Consider the following 21,149-nt stretch of genomic DNA (forward strand, 5'->3'; position numbering starts at 1 on the left):
GTGTGCCCCTCCGGGCTCCTCGCGCGGTGCTGGGGGCAGACAACCTCAGCAAGTCTGAGGAGGTCCTGGGTCTGAATCCATGACAATTTAGTTTCCCGTCTTGCTTTTCAGAAGAACAGTTTTTCCAAGGCTGTCAGCATTTAGTGTAACTTGGGCTTGATGAGGTCTGAACTCTGGCTCTCAGGGTAACCAGGAGTTTAATAACCAGCAGGAATTTACCTGCAATCATGATGCCACTGACATTACTGTGTGGTGATTGAATCTGTGGATGCTGCTTTGAAAACTCACTTTGCAGCAGACTTCGGGTTTAGTGATTCTTCTGTGTTTGTTAGTTTTTGCGCTTTTGCAACATTTCGCCAAAAGGTTTTTGCGCATTTGCAATATTTTTGCGAAAACAAGCTTGGAACAGCTGATAATCATAGTCACTTGAAAGACAAACTCTAAAAAGCACCATATATTACACTGCATAAGAACATGTAAGACTGTATTCAGGCATGTAAGTAACTACAAAATGTCAGAATACAAAAATAAATGGTCCATAAAATGCCATGCGGGAGATGATAAAGTGTTGATTGAAAGAGAATTTTGTATGTGCTGATGCCTGTACTCTACCCTTGAAGAAAAAGGGCTAGTGAGGCTTTCATAACTGAGACCATCTGGGAATAATTTAAGGTGAAGTTCTCCTGTATTTCACTAGAACTACTAGGTGTAACATTTTCCCAGTTTTAGGTGTTAGATGATAAACCAGTTCAATGTAACAGGAGTTTTTCCTGCTATCAGGAGACTGGGCCCAAATTTCTCTTATTCAAAGTTGTCATAAGATAGTCAACTACCTTATAGTTTTTGTCCAAAGGCTTCTTTTGAAGACAGAGTGAATGTCCTAGGATGGTGGTCAGTTACACTTCTGGAGGCACAAGGCTCTCTTGATCTTGATCTGGTTTTGTGTTTCTGAAGTCTGACTCGAAAGAGCCACTGCCTCCTGTATATATATATATTTCTTAAGAAGCTGTCTGTGCTGTCTCTTCCCTCCTCCTGTCCCCTGCTGCCCCTTGCTGTGACACGCATGCTGCCCTGCTGCTGAGCACGGCACTGCTTGCGGTAGGCTGGAGACCTGCCTCGTGGATGTGACGTTCACATCGTGGCTGGGACGACTCAAGTGTTTGAGCATCCCACCAGCTCAGTGCCATCTTGAACGTCCCGTTGCACCTGCCCCAATCCCTGGCAAGTGTTGCATAAAATTCTTGCGCAGCTAGTGCAAGATTGATGCGTTTGCTGGAAAACAAAGCCACGCTGGAGGTGAGGCGGCAGATCCTCGAGCTCCCCTAGCCAGCTGATCTCTCCTGTGTGGCGTGTGGGCCTCGAGGAGCTGCCCAGCCTCGCAGTTGCCATTGGCATCTCTGCGCGCGGGGAGCAGCCGGCTGGCTTGGGGAGGGGATGGGGAGCAGGATGCGATCAGAGGGTGGCTTAGGGCCTCCCAGGCTGGGGGTCCCTGGGGCAATTCTGCGTCTTCCACCTGGGCTGCTGCCTGGGCAAAAGGCTGGCAGTGCTGCTCAGTGACTTCCATAGTGTTTTTTCCTGAAGGCAGACCTTAGTTCTTGGCATTAACTTGGTGGTAGGAGGAGTAACTCCATGAGAACATGCTCTTCCTTGCCCTGCTCCTCTTTCACTGTGAACCAAGTGATGCTCGAGGGGTACAGTCACAGCTGTTACGTGTTGCAGTGTTTACCTACTCACTTAAGCCTTAGTTGGAGGATGCTGAGAATAGCAGCTGTGAAGAGTACAGACTGGATGCTTGGTTTAATTTCTGTATGGTGAATCAAAGTCACGCCTGCCTTAACAACCATGAATACAGTCTTTGCTTCTGCTTGACTAATCTTCTGCAAATGCCAGTTTATTAATAGTGCATCCTTGTTTTTTGCCCCTCTTTCCAGCGTTCCCGATGTGCTCTGTCACTCCTATCAGTGGTTAGGATAAAAACAAAAGCAACATCATTTTCTAAATGTAAATTTCCTTTCTGGGAAGATGACAAATACTATTGCAGGCCAGGGTTTCTGGAGCCAGGTTATAGAGTTTTATTTTGGAGCCAAAACAGCAGATTCAAAGTCAGGCTGCCACACTGTGAGTCTCGGGGAAGAAGTCGCCAATGCTATTTGACCCCAAGCCTTCTCTAGAATTTCATCTTGTCCATTTAATCGATCAATAGCGTAGAGAGGAGAGCTGCAAAATCAGAGGTTGAAAATAAATGTGTTCTGGTTCACCTCTGTTAGCTGAAATATTACAGAGTACAAAAAGAATTGCTCCTCTGGACCTTCACGTGCCTGTGGGGTGGTCAGGTGTGTGTGTCCCTGTGCAGAGGTTGTGGCAGAGGAGGGGTGATGGAGGATGTCCCACTGTTGTGGTTTAACCCCAGCCAGCAACTAGGCACCACGCAGCTGCTTGCTCACTGCCCCCCTCACCCAGTGGGATGGGGGAGAAAATCGGGGAAAAGAAGTAAAGCTCGTGGGTTGAGATAAGAATGGTTTAATAGAACAGAAAAGAAGAAACTAATAATGATAATGATAACACTAATAAAATGACACCAGCAATAATAAAAAGATTGGAATGTACAAATGATGCGCAGTGCAACTGCTCACCACCCGCCGACCGACACCCAGCCAGTCCCCAAGCGGCAATTCCCCGCCCCCACTTCCCAGTTCCTATACTAGATGTGACGTCCCATGGTATGGAACACCCTGTTGGCCAGTTTGGGTCAGGTGCCCTGGCTGTGTCCTGTGCCAACTTCTTGTGCCCCTCCAGCTTTCTCGCTGGCTGGGCATGAGAAGCTGAAAAATCCTTGACTTGAGACTAAACACTACTGAGCAACAACTGAAAACATCAGTGTTATCAGCATTCTTCTCATACTAAATCCAGAACATAGCACCGTACCAGCTACTAGCAAGACAATTAACTCTATCCCAGCTGAAACCAGGACACCCACACACCAAACACTTGCAGCACTGGGCCTGTTTCCTAAACCCTGCCAGACTCAGGGTGTTCTAAAAAGGAATCGTGCCATGAGGTCACCCGTCCTGTGCCCCTGCATACAGAGCTGGCTTGGCTGTTTGTCTATCTGTCTTCATATGCGTCTGCACCATGGCAGTAAATCTAAGTGCAGCACTCTTGCTTCCTGCCACAGAAGTGCTGCCCACAGTGATTGCAAGAGTAGTGAGGGAAAACCATTGAAAATGCCAGGCAACACCAGCAGGCAAGCAAAACCACTTCTTAGATCATTGAAGCAATACCAGAGTTATGTGAATGTCAATGAGCCAGGTCACTTTATGGGACTGTGATGCTCACCAGGAGGGGAACAGTCCCTCACCCCAGAGGGAACTCCCACAGGACAAACAAGTCAATTGGCATCTGGACCTATGTGGATGCTAATGCCTCAAGTTTGATTCATCATTGTTCACTAAAGCACAATCTGTTAAAACACAAAGATAGATACATCCTGTTTACCCCAGTGCAAAGCCCCAGGTGAGGATGTATATTTGGAGATGGACCATATATATGACTCAGAGCAAAGTTAGAGGAAACCCTCAGAAAAAAGCTACAGAGGCTGTTGTGCTGCTATAGCAACTGCTAATTGCGTTTGTGTAGTAAAATGTAATGCTGTTGACCCAAAGTGGCAATAAAGCTTTGCCTTTCCTTCACCTGATGCCTTGGCTGTAAAGGATTGCTATTCCACTCATGCAGGCCAGGCCACCCCAGCAGTACTGGTGGGCACCAGGGTTTGAGGAAAGTCTTGTTTTTAAGTTGCTTACAGCATTACAGAAAAACCCTTTGAGAAGGGAAGAAGTAAGAAGTCTTTACCCAAGTATTTTTTTTTATGCTTTTTGCATTTGTTTTAAGGATTTAGTTTGGAAGACTTCAGAATCATCTTCATAGCACTGGGAGAGCATGGACGCACATGAGAGGAGAGAAGGCTTATTTAAGGAAATCCCAAACTAATAGTGTTTGTGGGCTTGGGGTTAGAAAAATGCGCTTCTGTGTGTCAGGCCTGCTGCCTTTGCCCACGTGTTCAGCCTGTGCGGTTATAAATGCAGGACCCCCGTCAGGGATGGCAGCTTCGGCACAGTCTGTGCCACATCGTGTTCCCAGCACGACCGTAGCGTGCTGAGCTGATGTGGTAGCACCTGGCAATGAAGAAGCATTAGAGGCTGGTTCAACTCTGAACAGAATAGGGTAGCTGTACCCTAGATTTCAAGTGTGGCTCAGTAAGCCAGGCTGCTTGCTGCTTCACCATGGAGCAGAATGAGGCGTGGGTAATATATTCCCTTGCAGTGCAGAGCAGGAGCCCTGGGGAGGAAAAGCCTGCCTCGCCTAGCCCTGGCCTCTCCTCTGCCTGTGAATGCAGCTCACGGATTCAGCCATGTAAATGAAGTGCCTGGTTTGTGTTTCACCGAGGCAGAGCAGCGGCAAGGGATGCAGGAGCTGTGCAGCCTGCAGCCCGGAGCTCCTGGGGCAGGGAGAGGTGGCAGGGGACAGCCCCACGGTGACGGGCCGTGCCCGTGTGGCTTTGGAAGAAGGGGCTGGGAGGATGCATTTTATTTCCCACATCTCCAGCCAATGCTGCCATGTCACTGTCAAGTGACACTGCAAATATTAGGGAGCTGACATAACTTCCCTACCGAGGGCTCCTACTGTGGCAGCAGTATGTAAGTAACTTTTCCTTGTGTGTGTGCACACACCTCAATACAGAAGGGAAACCGGCGTTTCTCTGTGTTGTGCATGTGCGCAGTTATTGCCAGCGATCCTTCCATCACACCTCTGCTCCCATGCCATGGTCCACCTTGCTTTTGCCATCATTTATTTAGTAAAGACTCACTCTGTGGCATTTGTCACAAGTGTAGCTTGTAGTACTTGCAAATACAGAGGTAGAACAGAGTCCCTTACCCTCCCCTAAATGGGGTGCTCCCATGGGAAGGCGTGGTGGGGGTCTTGGGACAAGGGCTCCCTGGATGGACCTGCCTGATTCCCAAGAGCATCGCTTTGCTTCTGCCCAGGTTTGGGCCCTGCTTGTGGGTGCCAGTGACCCGGGAAGGCTGCGGTGCTGACCTGTGGTGCTTTTCCCTTTCCCATCCTTGAACTCCAGCTCCCCTCCCTCTTTGCCAGCCTGAGCAGCCCCCCTTGTTCACCAACATATCTTTGTAACTTGGGTGTGAAACAGTTAAGTTTCACTTTGGAAAGTTTGATTGGTCTGAGGTACAGGACAGTTAGAGCTGCTGCCATCAGCTTTCAGACTAGAGAGAATTAGCCATGCCCATCCCATCAACTTTGTGAAATCTCAACTAAATTCCCATGCATTTCTGTGTAGTTATCTTCTCCAGCTAATTGCGTCCTACACAATCCATCATGGCTTTGACTTTGTTGCTTCAGTAATGGAAAAGTCTCCATGTTCAGACAAATTCCCTGTGCAGAGACAGAGGTACTTATTAATGTGCAAATAAAAATTATTTATGCTGAAGGTGTCTGCAAACCATTTTCCACCAGCACTGCAGAAAATTCGGTTGATCTGCGTCACTTGGACAGAGTGGAAGAGAGTCTGTGCTAGAAATAAACACAGAAGAATAGCATCAAGAGCCATAATATAGCACTCTAGGTAGGCGAAAAATGTCAGCAAGGTAAGGAAGAAGCAAACAAACAATAAAGCATGAGGAAATTATTTGCTTCAAGGTTTCTCTTCTTTTCCATGCCTATGAGACAGCAAATGGTGTCTGCTCGCTCAGTGTTCAAGGAAGGCCTTGTTGTTCCCTCTTCTCTTCAACGTTCAGCTTTGGGCTTGGAGACCCTTTGGGTGGAAATACACATGAGCATGTAAAGACTTTTGGAAACGGTTTTATTTAAATCTTAGGTGAGCATGGTTTGAGCCTGGACCGTCCTTCGTCTGTAAATCTTCCCAGCCCTTGTGAAGAAAAGCGAGCCAGGTGAAGCCCAGCACTGCAGGCTCGAGGGATCACCCTGCTTTAGACTTTGAAACACATAAACTTGCTGCCGACCCGCTGCTACAAGGTGACATGCTCCTGGGTCAAGCCTTAACCTACCCTCCCCTGTTTGAATGTCTGAAGCCATCGTGAATGTGGTTTGGCTTACCTAGGGTAGGCTGGAAATCACAGCAAAATTACCCAGTCCTGTGGACCTAAGCAATCCTGCGTTACTTGCTGGTCTAGACTTGGGGTAATTTCTGACCATGCTAAATTTATTCTAGGGCCATCAAAGATTTTTGGCATTGCACAAATAGGTAATTCAAGTCAAGTATAGGTGAGGCTTAGCTCTGTGTTGATGTTTAGCCTGTCGCCCATGCTCAGCTCTCCATCTCCCTTCTCCTCCTTTCCAGTGCTTCAGGGGTTACGGTTCGCAATGTTTGTTACAGGGGTTTTCTCATCTGCTGGGCTGAAAAAAAGCTGATAAGAGGCCAAAACTTTCAGGCTGCTAGCTTTCTTTCCCAGGCCTGTTAGAGAGTAAATCCAAAATGACAGAGAAATAAGGCTAGGAAATAATGAAATGTGGCTTAAGAGAGAATATGCCTCTTAACCAAGGCAGATACCTCCTATCCTCAGAAGACGAGAGCCACAATAGAGTGCAATTCAGCTATATCCCGCAATGAAATATAACGCTATAAGTGTGTTTCTGCAAAACGGTTGTCGCATAGCGACCGCATCAGTGGTGGCTTCCGACTTGGGGTTTTTTTACTATTTGTGGCTGAACTCTGGATGTTTGTGCCTGGTGCACTTGCAGGGGTATTGCCCTCGGTCACCAGCTGTGTGGCGGTCCCCGGCAGGACTGATGTGCTGGGCACAGATGTGCAGGTTCCAGCTGGTGCTCTGCCTGCCCTGCTCCGTGCCACGGGGCCGTCGCCCCGGGGAGGGCACCCCTCTGCCCACCACAGGCAGATCTGGCAGAAGCTCTGGGCTGTTTGCTTTGCTGTGCTATGAGCCAAAGAGCCCCTGGGGAGCCTGGGCAGTCCTGTGCTCCTCCAGCCGCTTGTGAGCAGCACATGGGGAGGCAGGTGAACCAGAGCAACACCTTTGCTGGGTGGCTTTTAGCAACGGTGCACTTGTCATCTTTCACCTTCTTGGGGAAGCCTGCCAGTTCAGCTGGTGGGGGATGTTTTACTGCACCCACAACTGCTGCTTCTGCCAAATAATTGGGTAAATTGCCTGTAAAACCATGTGTACAGCACGCAAATTAGCTAAAGGCAAAGGTCTGGTGCTTCAGAGGTCAGCACTTAGTCTGAATGTATTCTGGACTCTTCTTCACATTTTATGGAGGTTGTCTCACCTTTTGTTACTGTACATGTCTATACAACATATGTTTTTAAAAAATAGAAGAGTCAGAATTTAATTTGGAATGCCAGGAATGAAGGTGGTGTGAGGATGCCTGGTATTTTTGCTTACCTGTACCACCTCCAGCATTCAGCCTGTTTTCTACCATCAGAGAAGTCCTAGCATAGCCTTCATTTTAAAGATGACTCATTTCCCTTTCTGTAATACTCTTACGTACTAGTGCTAATAATACTTCTACAAGTGGAAGTCATTATTATAGAGGACTGCTGATAAACTGGCTTGTCCTACCTTGCCTCTCAGATGGTATCACAAATGGTAGCCTCAATGTTTTATGTTCTGTCGGAGAGAGTAATTTTGCTTTCAACCCTGGAATTTAATTAACTTCCAAAGATGTGCCTGCATCCATTTGGAAACCGGTGGCATTAACCAAGTAAACCCATGCAGTGGTTCCTTTAAGACACTTGTTCCTTGAGCCTTTGTTTACTGTGAACAGCCCGGGGCAGGGTATTTGCTGACTGCCCTATGCCCCCTGTATCAGGGTGAAGTAGGAGCAGCCAGGTGTGCCACAGGTGGTGCTGATAATAAGGAGGTAATGTGATTCATGTCATGGGGATAAGGATGCAAAGGCACTAGCAGTCACTTTTCCAGGCTCTGGTGCTGGCTGTGAGCCTAGCACTCCCCGTGGCATGTGCTTTGCTGTAGAGAGGGGGTTGAAGGAACACGACATTTTGGCTTTTTTCTGGTCCTGATTTGTGAATCCTGACATCTTTCTTTTTACGTGAAGCCATTTTTTGAATGGCTGTTGGGAGAGAGAGGGATGCAGCGTGGCTGGTGACAAATGTGGCAGTGGATGATCGTGTTGCTGCTCTGGCATATGGCTAACACCAGCATGGGGAGGACTGTTATTTTAAGACCCCTCCTTTGCTAGTGGAAGCGTGAGAAGCAGACCAGCACGCTGTCTCGCACAGCAACTGAGCTTTCATGGCAGACATCAGTTAACCTGATTTTTGTATTTAAAAAAAGAAAAAAAAAAAGTTTTACTTTGTTTTGTAGAGCTTGCTTTGCATATGTCAGGCTGCGCTATCCAAAGGGAGGAGGGTGGTAAGCGAAAGCAAATACATTCTCCAGGGACAGTCTGGGTGACTTTTGTTCACATCCTTCTCGCTGTGGATGCTGAGAGGCCGTTGCCTTTGGGACGAGGGTGCTGAGGAGCAGGGGATGTCAGTGTGGCAGGTGCCCTGGGCGCTGCAGGGTGGGCTGCGCCTCCTGGGGATGCTGGCCAGCTTTGCCTCTTGCCTCTGCTTCCCATTGCTACTGCTTGCAGTGACCTGAGAATGCAACATTTCCCCCCCAAATCACTGTGTTGCAGTGCTCGGTAGCTAATTAATGGAGCCCTTGCTTTAAACCTCTGGTGTCCCAAGCAGTGCACAAAAGCCCTTTGTTGTTGGGGAGTTAGGCAGGAGAACGGGTACTTTATGTTGCTTGTCCAGTTTTCTCTCTGCTGCCTCCCTGGGGGTGCCAAGATTATTATTTAATAACCACACTGGTGGTACGTCCCAGCGGGGTTCCTGCAGCACCTGGTGCTGTGGGTGGAGTGGGAGGGAGCTGCTGGGAATAGGAGAGCTGGTGCTGCCCTCGGAGAGCTGCTGCGTAGAGCTGGGAGGGACGCGGCTGGGCAAGGCAGCGATTTGATGGTGGTGGCGGAAAAAAATTCTGTTACAGCTGTTTGCTTTGCAGGAGAGGAGTTGTAAGGGATAGAGAGGAAACAAACTGCTCTAGCGTGGAGTGGGAGCCAGCTGTCGGTCTCACGCCATCCCGTATTGCTGCATCTCGTCAGCAAACCCTCCTTTTGGTCCTGCTTCTGATCAGGTTACAACATGGTGCAGTAAAACCGCCGCTTCCTTCGCTGACTGGGATAATGGAAACCCCTTTAATAATTCAGGGGATAAATTCTGCACTTGGGGTGGTGGATTTTGCAGGAAAAAGCACAGAAATAGAGGCGGTTCTTGGGTTGGCTGAGTGGGGATTGCCCGTGCTGACTGACAGCCCTGTGGCCTTTCCTCTCCCCAGATAGTGATGTACATAGGGCAAGTCTCCAAGGACATCCTGAAGTGGCCTCGGCCCCTCTCGCCACCTGTCGTCAAGCTGGAAATGAGGACGGATGCAGAGTATGGGATGCCTTCCACCCATGCCATGGCAGCTACCGCCATCTCCTTCTCCTTTCTCATTGCAACCATGAACCAGTACAAGGTAGGGGGTACAAAAAGAAAAAAAGAAAAAAAAGCAAAGCATGTGTCTCCTTCCAGCAAGCTGCAGAAAACCAGCAAATCCAAAGCTGTTGCCACTTCCAGAGGAGCTCTGTATTTCTTTTCACAGACATGTATTTTTCCCTGTTGTTACCCGTAGCTGGCCAATAATAGACACAAGAAGAAATGTAGCAGAAACCTCCTTAGCACGAACCCCGCTCAGAGCTGCGGGCAGGCTGCCCTGCCCTGGTTTGGTGGGTTTGCTGTGTTTTCACACGTGGGGTGACCATGGAGGGAGCCGCGGTGCTGCTGCAGAAGATGCCTGGCCTCAGCATTTTTTACTTGCCCCATGCCCGCAAAGGCAACGCTGCACGTTGGGAAATGCCGGCTCTCAGGGAAACCAAAGGAGCTCTGTGTCACCTGGTTTTTGTGTGATGTAGGAAAAGCATCCCTGGAAATCCCCTGGCTCTAACCTGTGTTAGACTAATAGCATACAAGACAATTTAAGAGCCTGTTTGTCAGAGAAGTAACAGCAGTTTCACTGCAGTGGAGCTGTAGGCTGCTTGGGGAGATCTCATAATTATTTTCGCCAAACCTTCAGCCTTTTGGCTTTCTAAAAGGTTTATTTCCCAGAAATTCATTTCTCCGTGATGATTATTTTTGTTTCATTTTATGAATCCAAACATATGTTTCCTGAACTCCAGCAATAATAACTTCCTGGCTTCATTGTATTTAAGCATGTTTCTCAGCCCTCTCAAGCGTATTTCAAAGATAAACCCATGTAACCAAGAGGGCTCACAGTATGGCCGGGGAGTCTCACTGTCACAGTGTCCCTGGGTGTCCTCCCCACAGTGCCAGCATGTATGCAGAGACAAAAGGTGGCCACCCGTTTGATGAAAGGTGCTGTGTCCTGCAGCTGTAAATCATAGAAACAGAGATCTCTGAATTACTTTAACTTCTCACTCATCTGGTCCCAGCCGTGGAGCAGTGGGCTTTGCTCCTGCCCACGGTGCAGGGATGAGCGAGAAGGTCAGCGGTGCCCAAACCTGCGCCGCCAGCCTCCTGCTCCCTGGTAACTGTATGGTAACTGGTCGGAGCAGCTTGGCAATGGGATGGGGAGGAGGAGCCATAAGATGGGATATTTGTCAGCCCTGGAAGGCCAGATCCATCCCATGTGTCAGAGCTGCCAAAAAGACCTGGTCAGCAGCACTTTCTCCACCTCCTCAATCGATACGCTGCCAGTGGGACACGCAGCTCTTCACGGGCTGCCTTGTACTTCTTGGGAACTGCCATGAAACAATAAAGCTGCTGTAAAATAATTAAATGATTTAATTGCCTCTATTAAGAAGGAAAAATCTACCAGTACATTATGCTGCTATCTTCTCAAGCTGCCCTGGTCATCAATTACTGATCTGGACTAGCTCCCAGGCTGCCTGCTGAGGGGGGGAATAAAGTGGGCATAAATCCTCTGAAGGCTTAGAGAAATGTGAAACAAACAGTGTTTTATGAACTGGGAGTGACATCTGCAGCCGGGTCTGAGCTCTCTAGTCTGGGGGCTAGAGTATGCCAGGCAATAAGGGTCAGAAGTGAGTTGTTATGCTTAAAATTTCCACAGAAGCATTTTTGCACTGACCTGTGGCCACCCTGGTCAGTCGTCAGCCGCTCAGCAGTAGATGGAGATTTTGTGTCCAATCAGGTGAATTAAGTTCATTTATTTATATTTTGGGTTAGTTTATTTTTTCAGAAAAATCGCCTTTACGGACTGAAAGGAGCTTACCAGCCCACTCGGTTTCAGGATTTGAATGAGTGGATTAAGGGCTAATATGTTAAGCTTATTCTTTACCAAATGTGTTTTTTTTTTTCCTTTTTGAATATAGATTTATTTCAATGCTTCTTTCCATGTTCGTAGGCAACTCAGAGAGGGAATTAAGCAAAACCATCTTCATAAGAAGACAATTAAACCTTAAGTATCACAGGGAAGAGTGGTCCTGACTGCTCTAATAGCTGGATTGCGGTTCCAGCCCAGACATTGATTTTCCCCTCCCAGCCCGCTGCTCGAGGACTATTGATCACACTTCTGGTCAGGCTCTGTGGCTGTCGTGTTCCCCTTGGGTGATCTGAGGCTGCAATTCAACCTCGGGCACCGTTTGTACAACATGCTGTACCTTTTTCCTTAAGGCCTTTAGCACTAACAAGGATTTTGCAGGTAGATGTGCGGGGAAAAACTCTGCAAATGCCATCTATTTCCCAGGCTTCCCCACACTAAGACTAGACCTTTGCAAAAGTGGGCACCACAGATAATGAAACGACCTTCCAGCAGGATTGCACGTTGGCCGATGTGAGGTCTCGTCTTGGGTCATGTTAATCTCTTTGGGAAAGTACAGCTCAGGAACTGCTTCCCAAGGCGAGATCCTTACATCAGTCTGGCTGCTTGGATGTTTTATTTCAGATATATACTGATATTAAAGTGGATAATGGTGTAATGGGTGTATTATTTTTTTTTTCCCCTTTTCACAGTATCCATTTGAACTAGGCCTGGTAGCAGCGTTTGTGTTTTCGACGCTGGTATGTCTCAGCAGACTTTACACAGGGATGCACACAGTCCTGGTAAGGATGCCCTGCGCTGCCCCGTGCCGGTCGTGCCTCCAGCTGTGCTTACCTACAGCGATTCCCATCTCCCACTCTTCAAGCGATGCATGTCTTGCCTTGGCCGTGCCACTGCAGGAGTATTGGAGTCATGTCACTGAATTTCAGGCTGTATATTCAAAGGCAGCTGTGAGGAAACCCTCAGGCTATTGCTATTTGAGTCTGCAGGGGAATTATTTATACCATTAGGGAAGCAGAGGTGCGTGTGGGTTGAGGAGCGGGGTGAGGTTGGTGTGGCATCTGACTTGTAGTTCTCTATTTTGAAATTTTAATTGCGAGGAATGCACTTGGGCAACTGATGCTGCTCCTTAGCTAAGCCTTTTGTGCAATAGTATCACTGTTGTCAGCAAGAAATATTCCAGGCTGGTTTAGTCTGGGAGTGTCAGGGAGGGAATAGCAGATCAGTGAGTCACGCCGGTGACCAGCGAGAGCGGAGGAGAGGGTAAAACATGACAAGTGAGCTGCCCTTGGGGGACTGGGGGACAGCATGTCTCGTGTTACCATACAGGGACATGGCACTTAAAAAGATGTTATGACAAACTTCTCGTTTTCAGATGAAAGGAAATTCATTCGTAAAGGACTGAGGTGCACAAATACTTTGTCCGAAAATAATCATAAAATATCTCTGACTTTAAATGACAGACTTGTTGGGCACAGTTGTTTAGAGATGTCAGTCCTGCTTTAAGAACAGATTTCAGTGTAACTTTGATTACGCAGTAGTTGGTTCCTTCCTGATGAGAGGAAACGTTATTGATCTGATATATGTAGTGGGCAGAGGGGTGGTCCAGCTTCCCAAGTATGGATAAAAACTCCTGGCTACTTCCCGCAGGAGTTTGATGTGCATTGTTGGTTGGTTGCATATGCATAAAATATTGCATTTTTTTACTAAGTAATAGTTATGTTTGTAATAAGGAGTCTTGATGACTGTAAGAAAAGGAGCCCTTACAAGATGAAGGTTATCTATAAAATATAGCTTGACCTTCCCTTCCAGGCCTAGTGGACCAAAACAATATCTTAAATCGAAGCTGGAGACATCCTTTCTTGTCTAGTGACCTTAAGTCAATCAGTAAAAATTCTTCGCATACTTTCCTTGCTGGTCCATCATAATGAAAGACTCTAAATTTAGATAGATTTTAGGGTAAAGAAGAAAAAGTCCTTTGTGCCTTTGACACGATAAAAAAGTTTTTTTTTTTTTTTTAAAAAAAAATGCTCCTTAGCTGAACTGTGAGTAATGCTGCCTTTCAAAAGGGCAAATGTACTTTGCCGGGTTCTTCATCCTGTGCGTGCTGTGGTGGGGACGGAGCTGGGGAAATGCCGGGTGATCACAGCTGCCCAAATGGAACCCCTCTTTCTGCGGTGCCATCCCACCTGCAATGACAAATTTTTTTGGGGAAGAAGTGCAGTTCAGAGCTGCTCAGCCAAGCCACCAGCCAAAACAGCCTCTGTCTAATGGATTTTTAACGGAGGTCTTAATAGAAAATGAATACCGACAGGATATAGTTATGTATTAAGCGGTCATAATAATTTAGTAAAGCAAACGAATGGGTAACATATACCCACCAACTCAGTGCAACTGAATTTTTCCTGTCTGAGGAACCAGAGAAGGAGTGGCAAGGAAACCTCTGCACTGTGCTTTGCTATAGCTATAGCTGTAGCTGTAGCTCTGGTGCGGGGCTCGTCTTCTGTAGTCTCAGCTCTACAAATAAGTCTGTATTTCAGCATTGCTGGCATTGCTTTTGGATCGGGAGTGGCCTCAAAAAGCACAGTCGTGTCAGTAGAAGAGATGTTACCATTAAAGACCTGGAGAGGCAGTAAGCTGGTATGAGAGCTATCTGCATCATTATAGCCATATCAGAATGAATACTATGCTTAGGCAAAAGGGAATAAACACCCGTTGCCTGGCCTGTTACCAGGAGAGCATCACCCAGCTAGAGAATGGGGTGGAAGCAATGCGCTTGCACTGCTGAGGGGTAATTTAATTACAACAACCCATCTTCACCACCCCAACGTGAGAATATCCCACGTGCGTGGAGAAGCAGGGGAAAGGCAGGGTCCTTCCTTTTAGGTCTTAAATGGCAGAGTCTGAGGAGCTGGAGAAGAGGGAATCTGGAGTTACCTGGAAAGGGCAAAGCAAAAATTTGGACACATTTTGAAGCAGCGAATCTGTAACATTTTAGGGGTTATTTTTAAGGAACAAAAAGCAACTGGAGATAATTGGACTGGGATTTTTTATTGTTGTTTCCTTTTTTCCCCAGAGAACTGTATTTTAGAAAATACCCCTTTACTCTCCATCCTAAAACTTTGGCCCAAGTTTTGATCCCTGCCTCAGTGAGGTGAACAAGTTTTCCTGTCTCACGGCTGCTGGAGCACGTCTGAGTCATCTTGTGTTTGAAATGCTGAGCGATGGTGTTCATGTGAGTGCACAGCATTGCAGAAGGATGCACGCAAGGTCATTGCAAATCATATTGGGAAGAACTTCATCAGCTGAGGGCAGCCCTCCCCAGCCAGAGGAAGAGAGGAGGCTTTTAGCCTTCTTTTAACACTTCAGGGCCAGGAATTTCTTAATGCACCAGGCTGATGGATTTGGCATTGGCCGTGGCGGCAGAGCTGAGTCTCCTCCTGGCCGCAACGTGTGCTCCCCTGTCTCCAGCCAGCGGTGGGGGCTTGGGGAGGCAGCCGGTCACGCCAGAGCCACAGCTGATGCTGTGACAACCTTACTGGTACTGTAGCTTCCCACTGGTACTGCCCTGAGTTAAAAGCAATAATGCCCTGTGCCAGCCTGCGTGGGGGTAGGATACAGGGAGAAGTCAAAAGGTCACTTTTTATGGCCAAAAAGAAACCTGAAAGTTGTTTCTGTAAACAAAGTAAATTGCGCCCCTCCCCCCATATACTGATTCAGCATTGATGCATTTATTGCTGATTACAGCACCCTCAGGAGAAGGTACTCTGTAGCCCCCACCCCACTCCTTTGCTGTGCTGTATCTCAGTTTTTTTACCACCACCATTAATCCTGAAATTATGTTAAATATTTTAAAGCTGATAAACAAACAACATATTGGCATCACTTTACACACTGTGGCAGTACAGCCCTTGTGGGACGAAACGGAGTAACCTATAGGAGATTTCTGTTTAGGAGAGCGAGTAGAGCCTCACACTGTAAATGAAAGCGTGAAGGGAATTCAGACAATAAGTGACCATATACAAGACAGAATAGGAAAAGTGTTATTTTTGCCTTGATTGGCATTATCAGGGAAGATCTCAAGTACCACTGCGTTTGGGGTGCTGGTTCGATATTTTGGGGGCATTTTGTGAGTGTTTGCAATTCCAACCGTAGTTTCAATGGGAAGAGCACAGAAGGGTCTTGCCTCCAGAAAGCTTTTTCAATCCTAAACCAAATTGTGCTCTAAGACCTTGTGAAACAAAAAACCCCAGCCCAGCGTGAGAGTGGCAGCAGCGGTGCCAGTACCCATGGACGGTGCCACCGCCGTGCTCCATCGGTGAAAAGCATCGGCAGAAAGCATTTTGAAATTCCCAGTCCTGCATCCCAGGCATCACATGCAACTGGGTGTTTACCTCAGTTGTTTATGTACCTGTAGCACAGAAAAATAACTTGAACCACTCGCAGCATTAGAAACCCGATACTGGCCTGTTCTTTAGGGAGCAAAGCAAAATGACAGCTCTCTAGTTAAAATCGATAGGAGTGAGGCCTCCCTTCTGTCGAACGCGGGCAGATGCTAGTTGCTAGGGGGGAGGCAGGGGCTGCTGTGCAGCAGCTGGGGGGGGCTTTTGGGGAGGGATGGACCCTGTGGAGGACTTGTCTGTGCTGAGGGAGCTGGAGCATCCCAGCGGGGAAACGGGAGGTTTTAAGCTTTGCTGGTAGTGCTGCACCTTGAGCAAAATTCATGTTTGCCCTCATTTAAAAATTCCTTTGTAATTGTGGGTTTGGCAAGAGGCTAATGTGTTTACACAGGCAGACGGGCAAGAATGTGCTTCCTGGGAGTGCTAACAGCAGCTCCACTGCCAGGCAAAGCTAAGGTCCTGCTCCTGGTGGCACAGTAGGGACAGTCCAGAAAAGCAGTTTTTCTCACAGAAATCAAAGCCATCCCTCCTCGTCCCATCTTCTCCTTAGTTTAACAGGCAAGGGGGGGAAATCTTTAATTCTGCATGGCTAAATGTCCTTGTAAAGTGTTGGTCTTGAACTCACCCGCCTCCTCTGTGTGTTCTGAGAAAATCAAACCTCTGCCTGTGTGTACCGCAACCAAAGGGAGTCACTACTGATGGCTGCGGCTGGCTATGTCCCATGCTCTTCACCAGCTTTTAGTAAGGAATCTCCAAAATGAGAAGCCCATATATTGGTGGATAGGGGAAAATCCAGACTAAACCACTGGTCTCCAAACATTTTTGATCAGTAAAAAAATTCTGAGCATGCACCCCAATATATGTATATTTACTTATGAATTATTTACATGTACTATTGTACTGATATGTACATTATAAAACATACACAAAAATAAAAATTAAAAAGGAATGAGATAAGGATGAAATAAGCACTACTTTAAAAAAAAAAAAAATTTATTGTACTTATTAGTGGTGCAAAAAGTATTTTCTTCCCACAGCCCGATGGGTTGTCTTGCACACCCACTTTGGAGACCACTGGTATAAGCCACTGGTCGGGAGCAGAGCTGGTTATCTGGGTCCTACCTGAAAACTGCAGGAGCCCTGTCACTGTATTGGGGCTGAATGGGAGGATAACAAAATTCAGAAAACTTTAATTGGGTCCGTAAATAGAGGCTGTCTGCGCCCTGGCTGGGAACCGCTGGAGTCAACTGGGTAAATCTGAGCAAAGCTTTTGTTAGGGGAATGTTAATGTTTGGTTAAGTATCTTTAATTGGAACGGAAAAGCATGTGAACAGCTTTTGAGTTTCACTCCTTAGTCACACGTGGAGGGGGTATTGAGATGTCAGGACTTTTTCTTCTAATATGAGGTGGACAAATAGTGGGGTGGGAAATGGAGGTACAGCATGGCGATGGGATTTCTGAGCATCAGTGCTGGGAGCAACCCCCAGCTCTTTTGTGCTGATGCAGTTAGTGTTGGGCCAAAACATGCCTTTGTGTGTAAAGTTATCATCTAAAAATTGTATCAGAAGATGGATTATTGTGAAATATTGATACCTAATGGTATTTTACACATTAGACATCTGTGAACAACTTTGTGTATTTCCATGGCTGTCCTCTTGTCATGGATGAGGGAATAAATGTAAGTGGAAATTTGTATCAGGAATATGCAAAATTGATCTGGGAGTTGCTTAAAACTAAACGTGCTGTGAATCTATTGCCTGGAAGTTGTAAACAGCTAAAGTTCAGCCATACTGGAGTAATGCATTTACCAGAAAGTCATAAATATTTCTGTTGTGAAAAAGTCCCCTCATTCCTGCCTAACTATAAGTGAAGTTCTCATAAATAATTCATTTTAGATGGTGACCAAGCATGGTAGTAGTCAACTGTCATGGCTCTGTGAAAAAGATACAATCTTGAGAAGAGGAGGTTTCTGTCTGTGATTGAGTTTAGCTTTTGCAGTGCATTTCATGGTCAGAGCACAGACTCTGCTGCCTCCTGAGTGAGGCCGGGAGAGCAGTGCAGGGAAACTTGTTACATTGCTTTTTTTTATCTGGCTGCTCTCATACAGACAGCTTTTGTTAGGGGTTACCTCTTGTCTTCTTTCCCAGCCTTGCGGTCGACAACAATCAAGTTCTCAAAACACCTTATTTGCTTCTGTTAATAAATTAGGTTTTAACTATGAGCTTGCCTTGGGCGCTTTACTGCAAGCCAGATTTCAGAGGCTTGGGCAACAAATTTCTTCTTGATGTATTCCTGCCCAGCGGTGCCTACTTCTCACCACGGTTGGCAGAAATCATGGCACAGGCACCATGTCCTGCAGCTTTGCATTTTTCTCCTCCAGAGCCTGTGCTCCTGGACCGGGTGCTTGTCTCTGACAAAAGACAGCATCTTCCCATTTCTGCAAAGCAAGCAAGCGATAATCCTACTGACATGATGAAATTACTTGTGGGATTATGGGAGGGGAAGGGGTTGTATGAATGCAGCTTGCTGTGATATCATCCCTGAGATGGAGTTGTGCATGTGCCTTTTCCATTGAGGTCGTAAGTGGAGAGTGCCCTTAAAACATAAAAGCAGGTGGGGGGAAGAATCTCACTTGTTCAGGGGAAAAATATAGGTCAACAGATACATTCACGTAGACAAGGCTAACGCTGGGTGCACGGATTGCCGCGATTTGTTTAGCACAGGCTTCGGGTTGTCATGCGCATGGACAGTGCCATGGCTGTCAATTCAGGATGTTCCTCTGATGCTGTGTGCCCACAAATGCAGATATTGGTCTTTTATCATCACCCAAGAATATTTGTTTTACCTTCCAGGTCTCACAAAGCTTTTAAATGTGATCTCTTTGCAGGATGTGATCGGCGGAGCGCTGATTTCAGCTGTGCTGCTCGTGCTCTTGTATCCTGCGTGGGACATGATAGATCACTTGCTTTTAACTAGTCCCTTCTGTCCACTGCTTTCCATAGTTGTGCCACTTGTCTTATGTTACAACTACCCCAAACTAGACTATTACAGCCCTACCAGGGCAGACACCACTACTATCTTAGGAGCAGGAGCTGGAGCAACTGTGGGATTTTGGTTAAATAACCAGTATGCTGCACCAGCCTACACCGGTAAAAATTTTCAGCTTGGATTTCCTCTGATCACCAGTAAAATAGTGGTGGTCGTGCTAGCCAGATTTTTCGTAGGGATCTTTGTTGTTCTACTGACACGCCAGCTCATGAAGAATGTGGTCCTTGGCATGCTGGGTTATCGGTACAAGTTTCCCATTGGTGACCTGGAAGCCCGGAGACGACTGGAAGTCGAAGTGCCGTATAAATTTATAACGTACTCCTCAGTTGGCTTCAGTGCTACTGTGATTGTGCCACTGCTGCACAAGCTGTTAGGACTGATGTGAGCACGGTGCCTTCCTTACAAAGCAATGTATGGCACCACCATTTCAGAGATGTGATAAGTCAAGCAAGGCTGGTAACTTGACCAGAAAGTGTTTTGTGCCTTTCTGCACTGGTGTGGTGGGTTGACCCTGGCTGGATGCCAGGTGCCCACCAAAGCCGCTCTATCACTCCCCTTCCTCAGCGGGACAGGGGAGAGAAAATATAACAAAAAGCTCATGGGTCGAGACAAGGACAGGGAGAGATCACTCGCCAGTTACCGTCAGGGGCAAACCAGACTCAACTTGGGGAAATTAATCTAATTTATTACCAATCAAACCAGAGTAGGGTAATGAGAAATAAAACCAAATCTTAAAAACACCTTCCCCTTCACCCCTTTCTTCTTCCCAGGCTCAACTTCACTCCCAATTTTCTCTACCCCTCCTTCCCCCGCCCAGTGGTGCAGGGGGACAGGGAGTGGGGGTTACGATCAGTTCATCACACGTTGTCCCTGCTGCTTCATCCTCCTCAGGGGCAGGACTCATCACACTCTTCCCTGCTCCAGCATAGGGTCCCTCCCACGGGAGACAGTCCTCCACGAACTTCTCCAACATGGGTCCTTCCCACAGGCTGCAGTTCTTCACAAACTGCTCCAGCATGGGTCCCTTCCACAGCGTGCAGTCCTTCAGGAACACACTGCTCCAGTGTGGGTCCCCCGTGGGGTCACAAGTCCTGCCAGAAAACCTGCTCCGTGGGCTCCTCTCTCCACAGATCTGCAGGTCCTGCCAGGAGCCTGCTCCAGCGTGGGCTTCCCACGGGGTCACAGCCTCCTTCGGGCATCCCCCTGCTCCGGCGTGGGGTCCTCCCCGGCCTGCAGGTGGATATCTGCTCCACCGTGGACCTCCCTGGGCTGCAGGGGGACAGCCTGCCTCACCATGGTCTTCCCCACGGGCTGCAGGGGAATCTCTGCTCCGGTGCCTGGAGCACCTCCTCCCCCTGCTTCTTCATGACCTGGGGGTCTGCAGGGTTGTTTCTCTCACATGTTCTCAGTCCTTTCTCCGGCTGCAGTTTCTGTGTGCCCTGCAACTTTTTTGCCCTTCTTAAATCTGTTATCCCAGAGGTTCTGCCACCATTGCTGATGGGCTTAGCCTTGGCCAGCAGTGGGTCTGTCTTGGAGCTGGCTGGCATTGGCTCTGTTTGACACAGAGAAAGCTTCTAGTAGCTTCTCACAGAAGCCACCCCTGTAAACCCCTGCTACCAAAAGCTTGCTATGCAAACCCAATACAACTGGCCTAAAATACCTGATTTGGAAGAGTCATGGGAATTGCTGTACACAAATAACTTTGGGTCAGAAATCACTGACCCCACTGTGTCCCATAATTAGAGACTCCTGGCCCAGATGACTAAAGATGACAAGCACAGAGTACAAAGCCCAAATCCCTGCTGGAGCAGCAGCAGCAGCTGGTTTGCCATGGGGTCAGGGGTGTCAGGAAGCACGGCTGTGCCTGTGGAACACCAGCTCCATGGCTCCGTGGGCTGCAAAATGGCCTACTTGGCCATGGGGTTGCTCCTGCTGAAGCAGGACAGCAAGCCAAAGAAGGGCTTGCGTTTGGGGCATGGGGGATGAAGGAGCTGGTGGGGTGGGGGAAGAGACAACCAGCCAAGAACAAAGCACCGTCCTTGGGGCATGCAGAGCTCTGTCTGTGCCCCGCTATCCCCTGGGGACTGGGGGCGAAGGAAGAGTGGCTGAAAATGGGAAGGTGATGTGGAGGCGGAGGCTCTTCAAGTGCTGGCACCTTCGCGCTGTTGGGCTTTGGTGGAGCATCCTGCTGGCCAAGACGGCAGGTTTCTTCAGTAACAAGCATTGGCAGAGATCAGAGATGGTCACACTTGGATAGAGCTGAGCATTTCCCTAAAGAAATCTGATAATAGTTGTACTTGTCGCTTGT

At 47.7% G+C, this 21,149-nt stretch overlaps 1 protein-coding gene across 4 annotated transcripts in view; it reads left to right on the forward strand.

Moving 5' to 3' along the window:
• The window catches only part of SGPP2 (sphingosine-1-phosphate phosphatase 2), a 39,078-nt gene extending 19,197 nt beyond the window's left edge, over positions 1-19,881 (forward strand). For 3 of the 4 annotated variants that reach the window (XM_069792100.1, XM_069792098.1, XM_069792099.1), the window contains 3 exons: positions 9,393-9,572; positions 12,086-12,175; positions 18,681-19,879. In XM_069792100.1, the coding sequence (XP_069648201.1) occupies positions 9,393-9,572; positions 12,086-12,175; positions 18,681-19,226 (816 nt within the window). In that variant the 3' untranslated portion in view covers positions 19,227-19,879. Of the gene's footprint in view, positions 1-9,392; positions 9,573-12,085; positions 12,176-18,680 lie in introns of all 4 variants that reach the window. The other variant, XM_069792097.1, reaches the window with a different exon arrangement.
• The last annotated feature ends 1,268 nt before the right edge of the window (positions 19,882-21,149 follow it).

This window comes from Haliaeetus albicilla, chromosome 9, assembly GCF_947461875.1.
Source record: "Haliaeetus albicilla chromosome 9, bHalAlb1.1, whole genome shotgun sequence".
NCBI lineage: Eukaryota > Metazoa > Chordata > Aves > Accipitriformes > Accipitridae > Haliaeetus > Haliaeetus albicilla.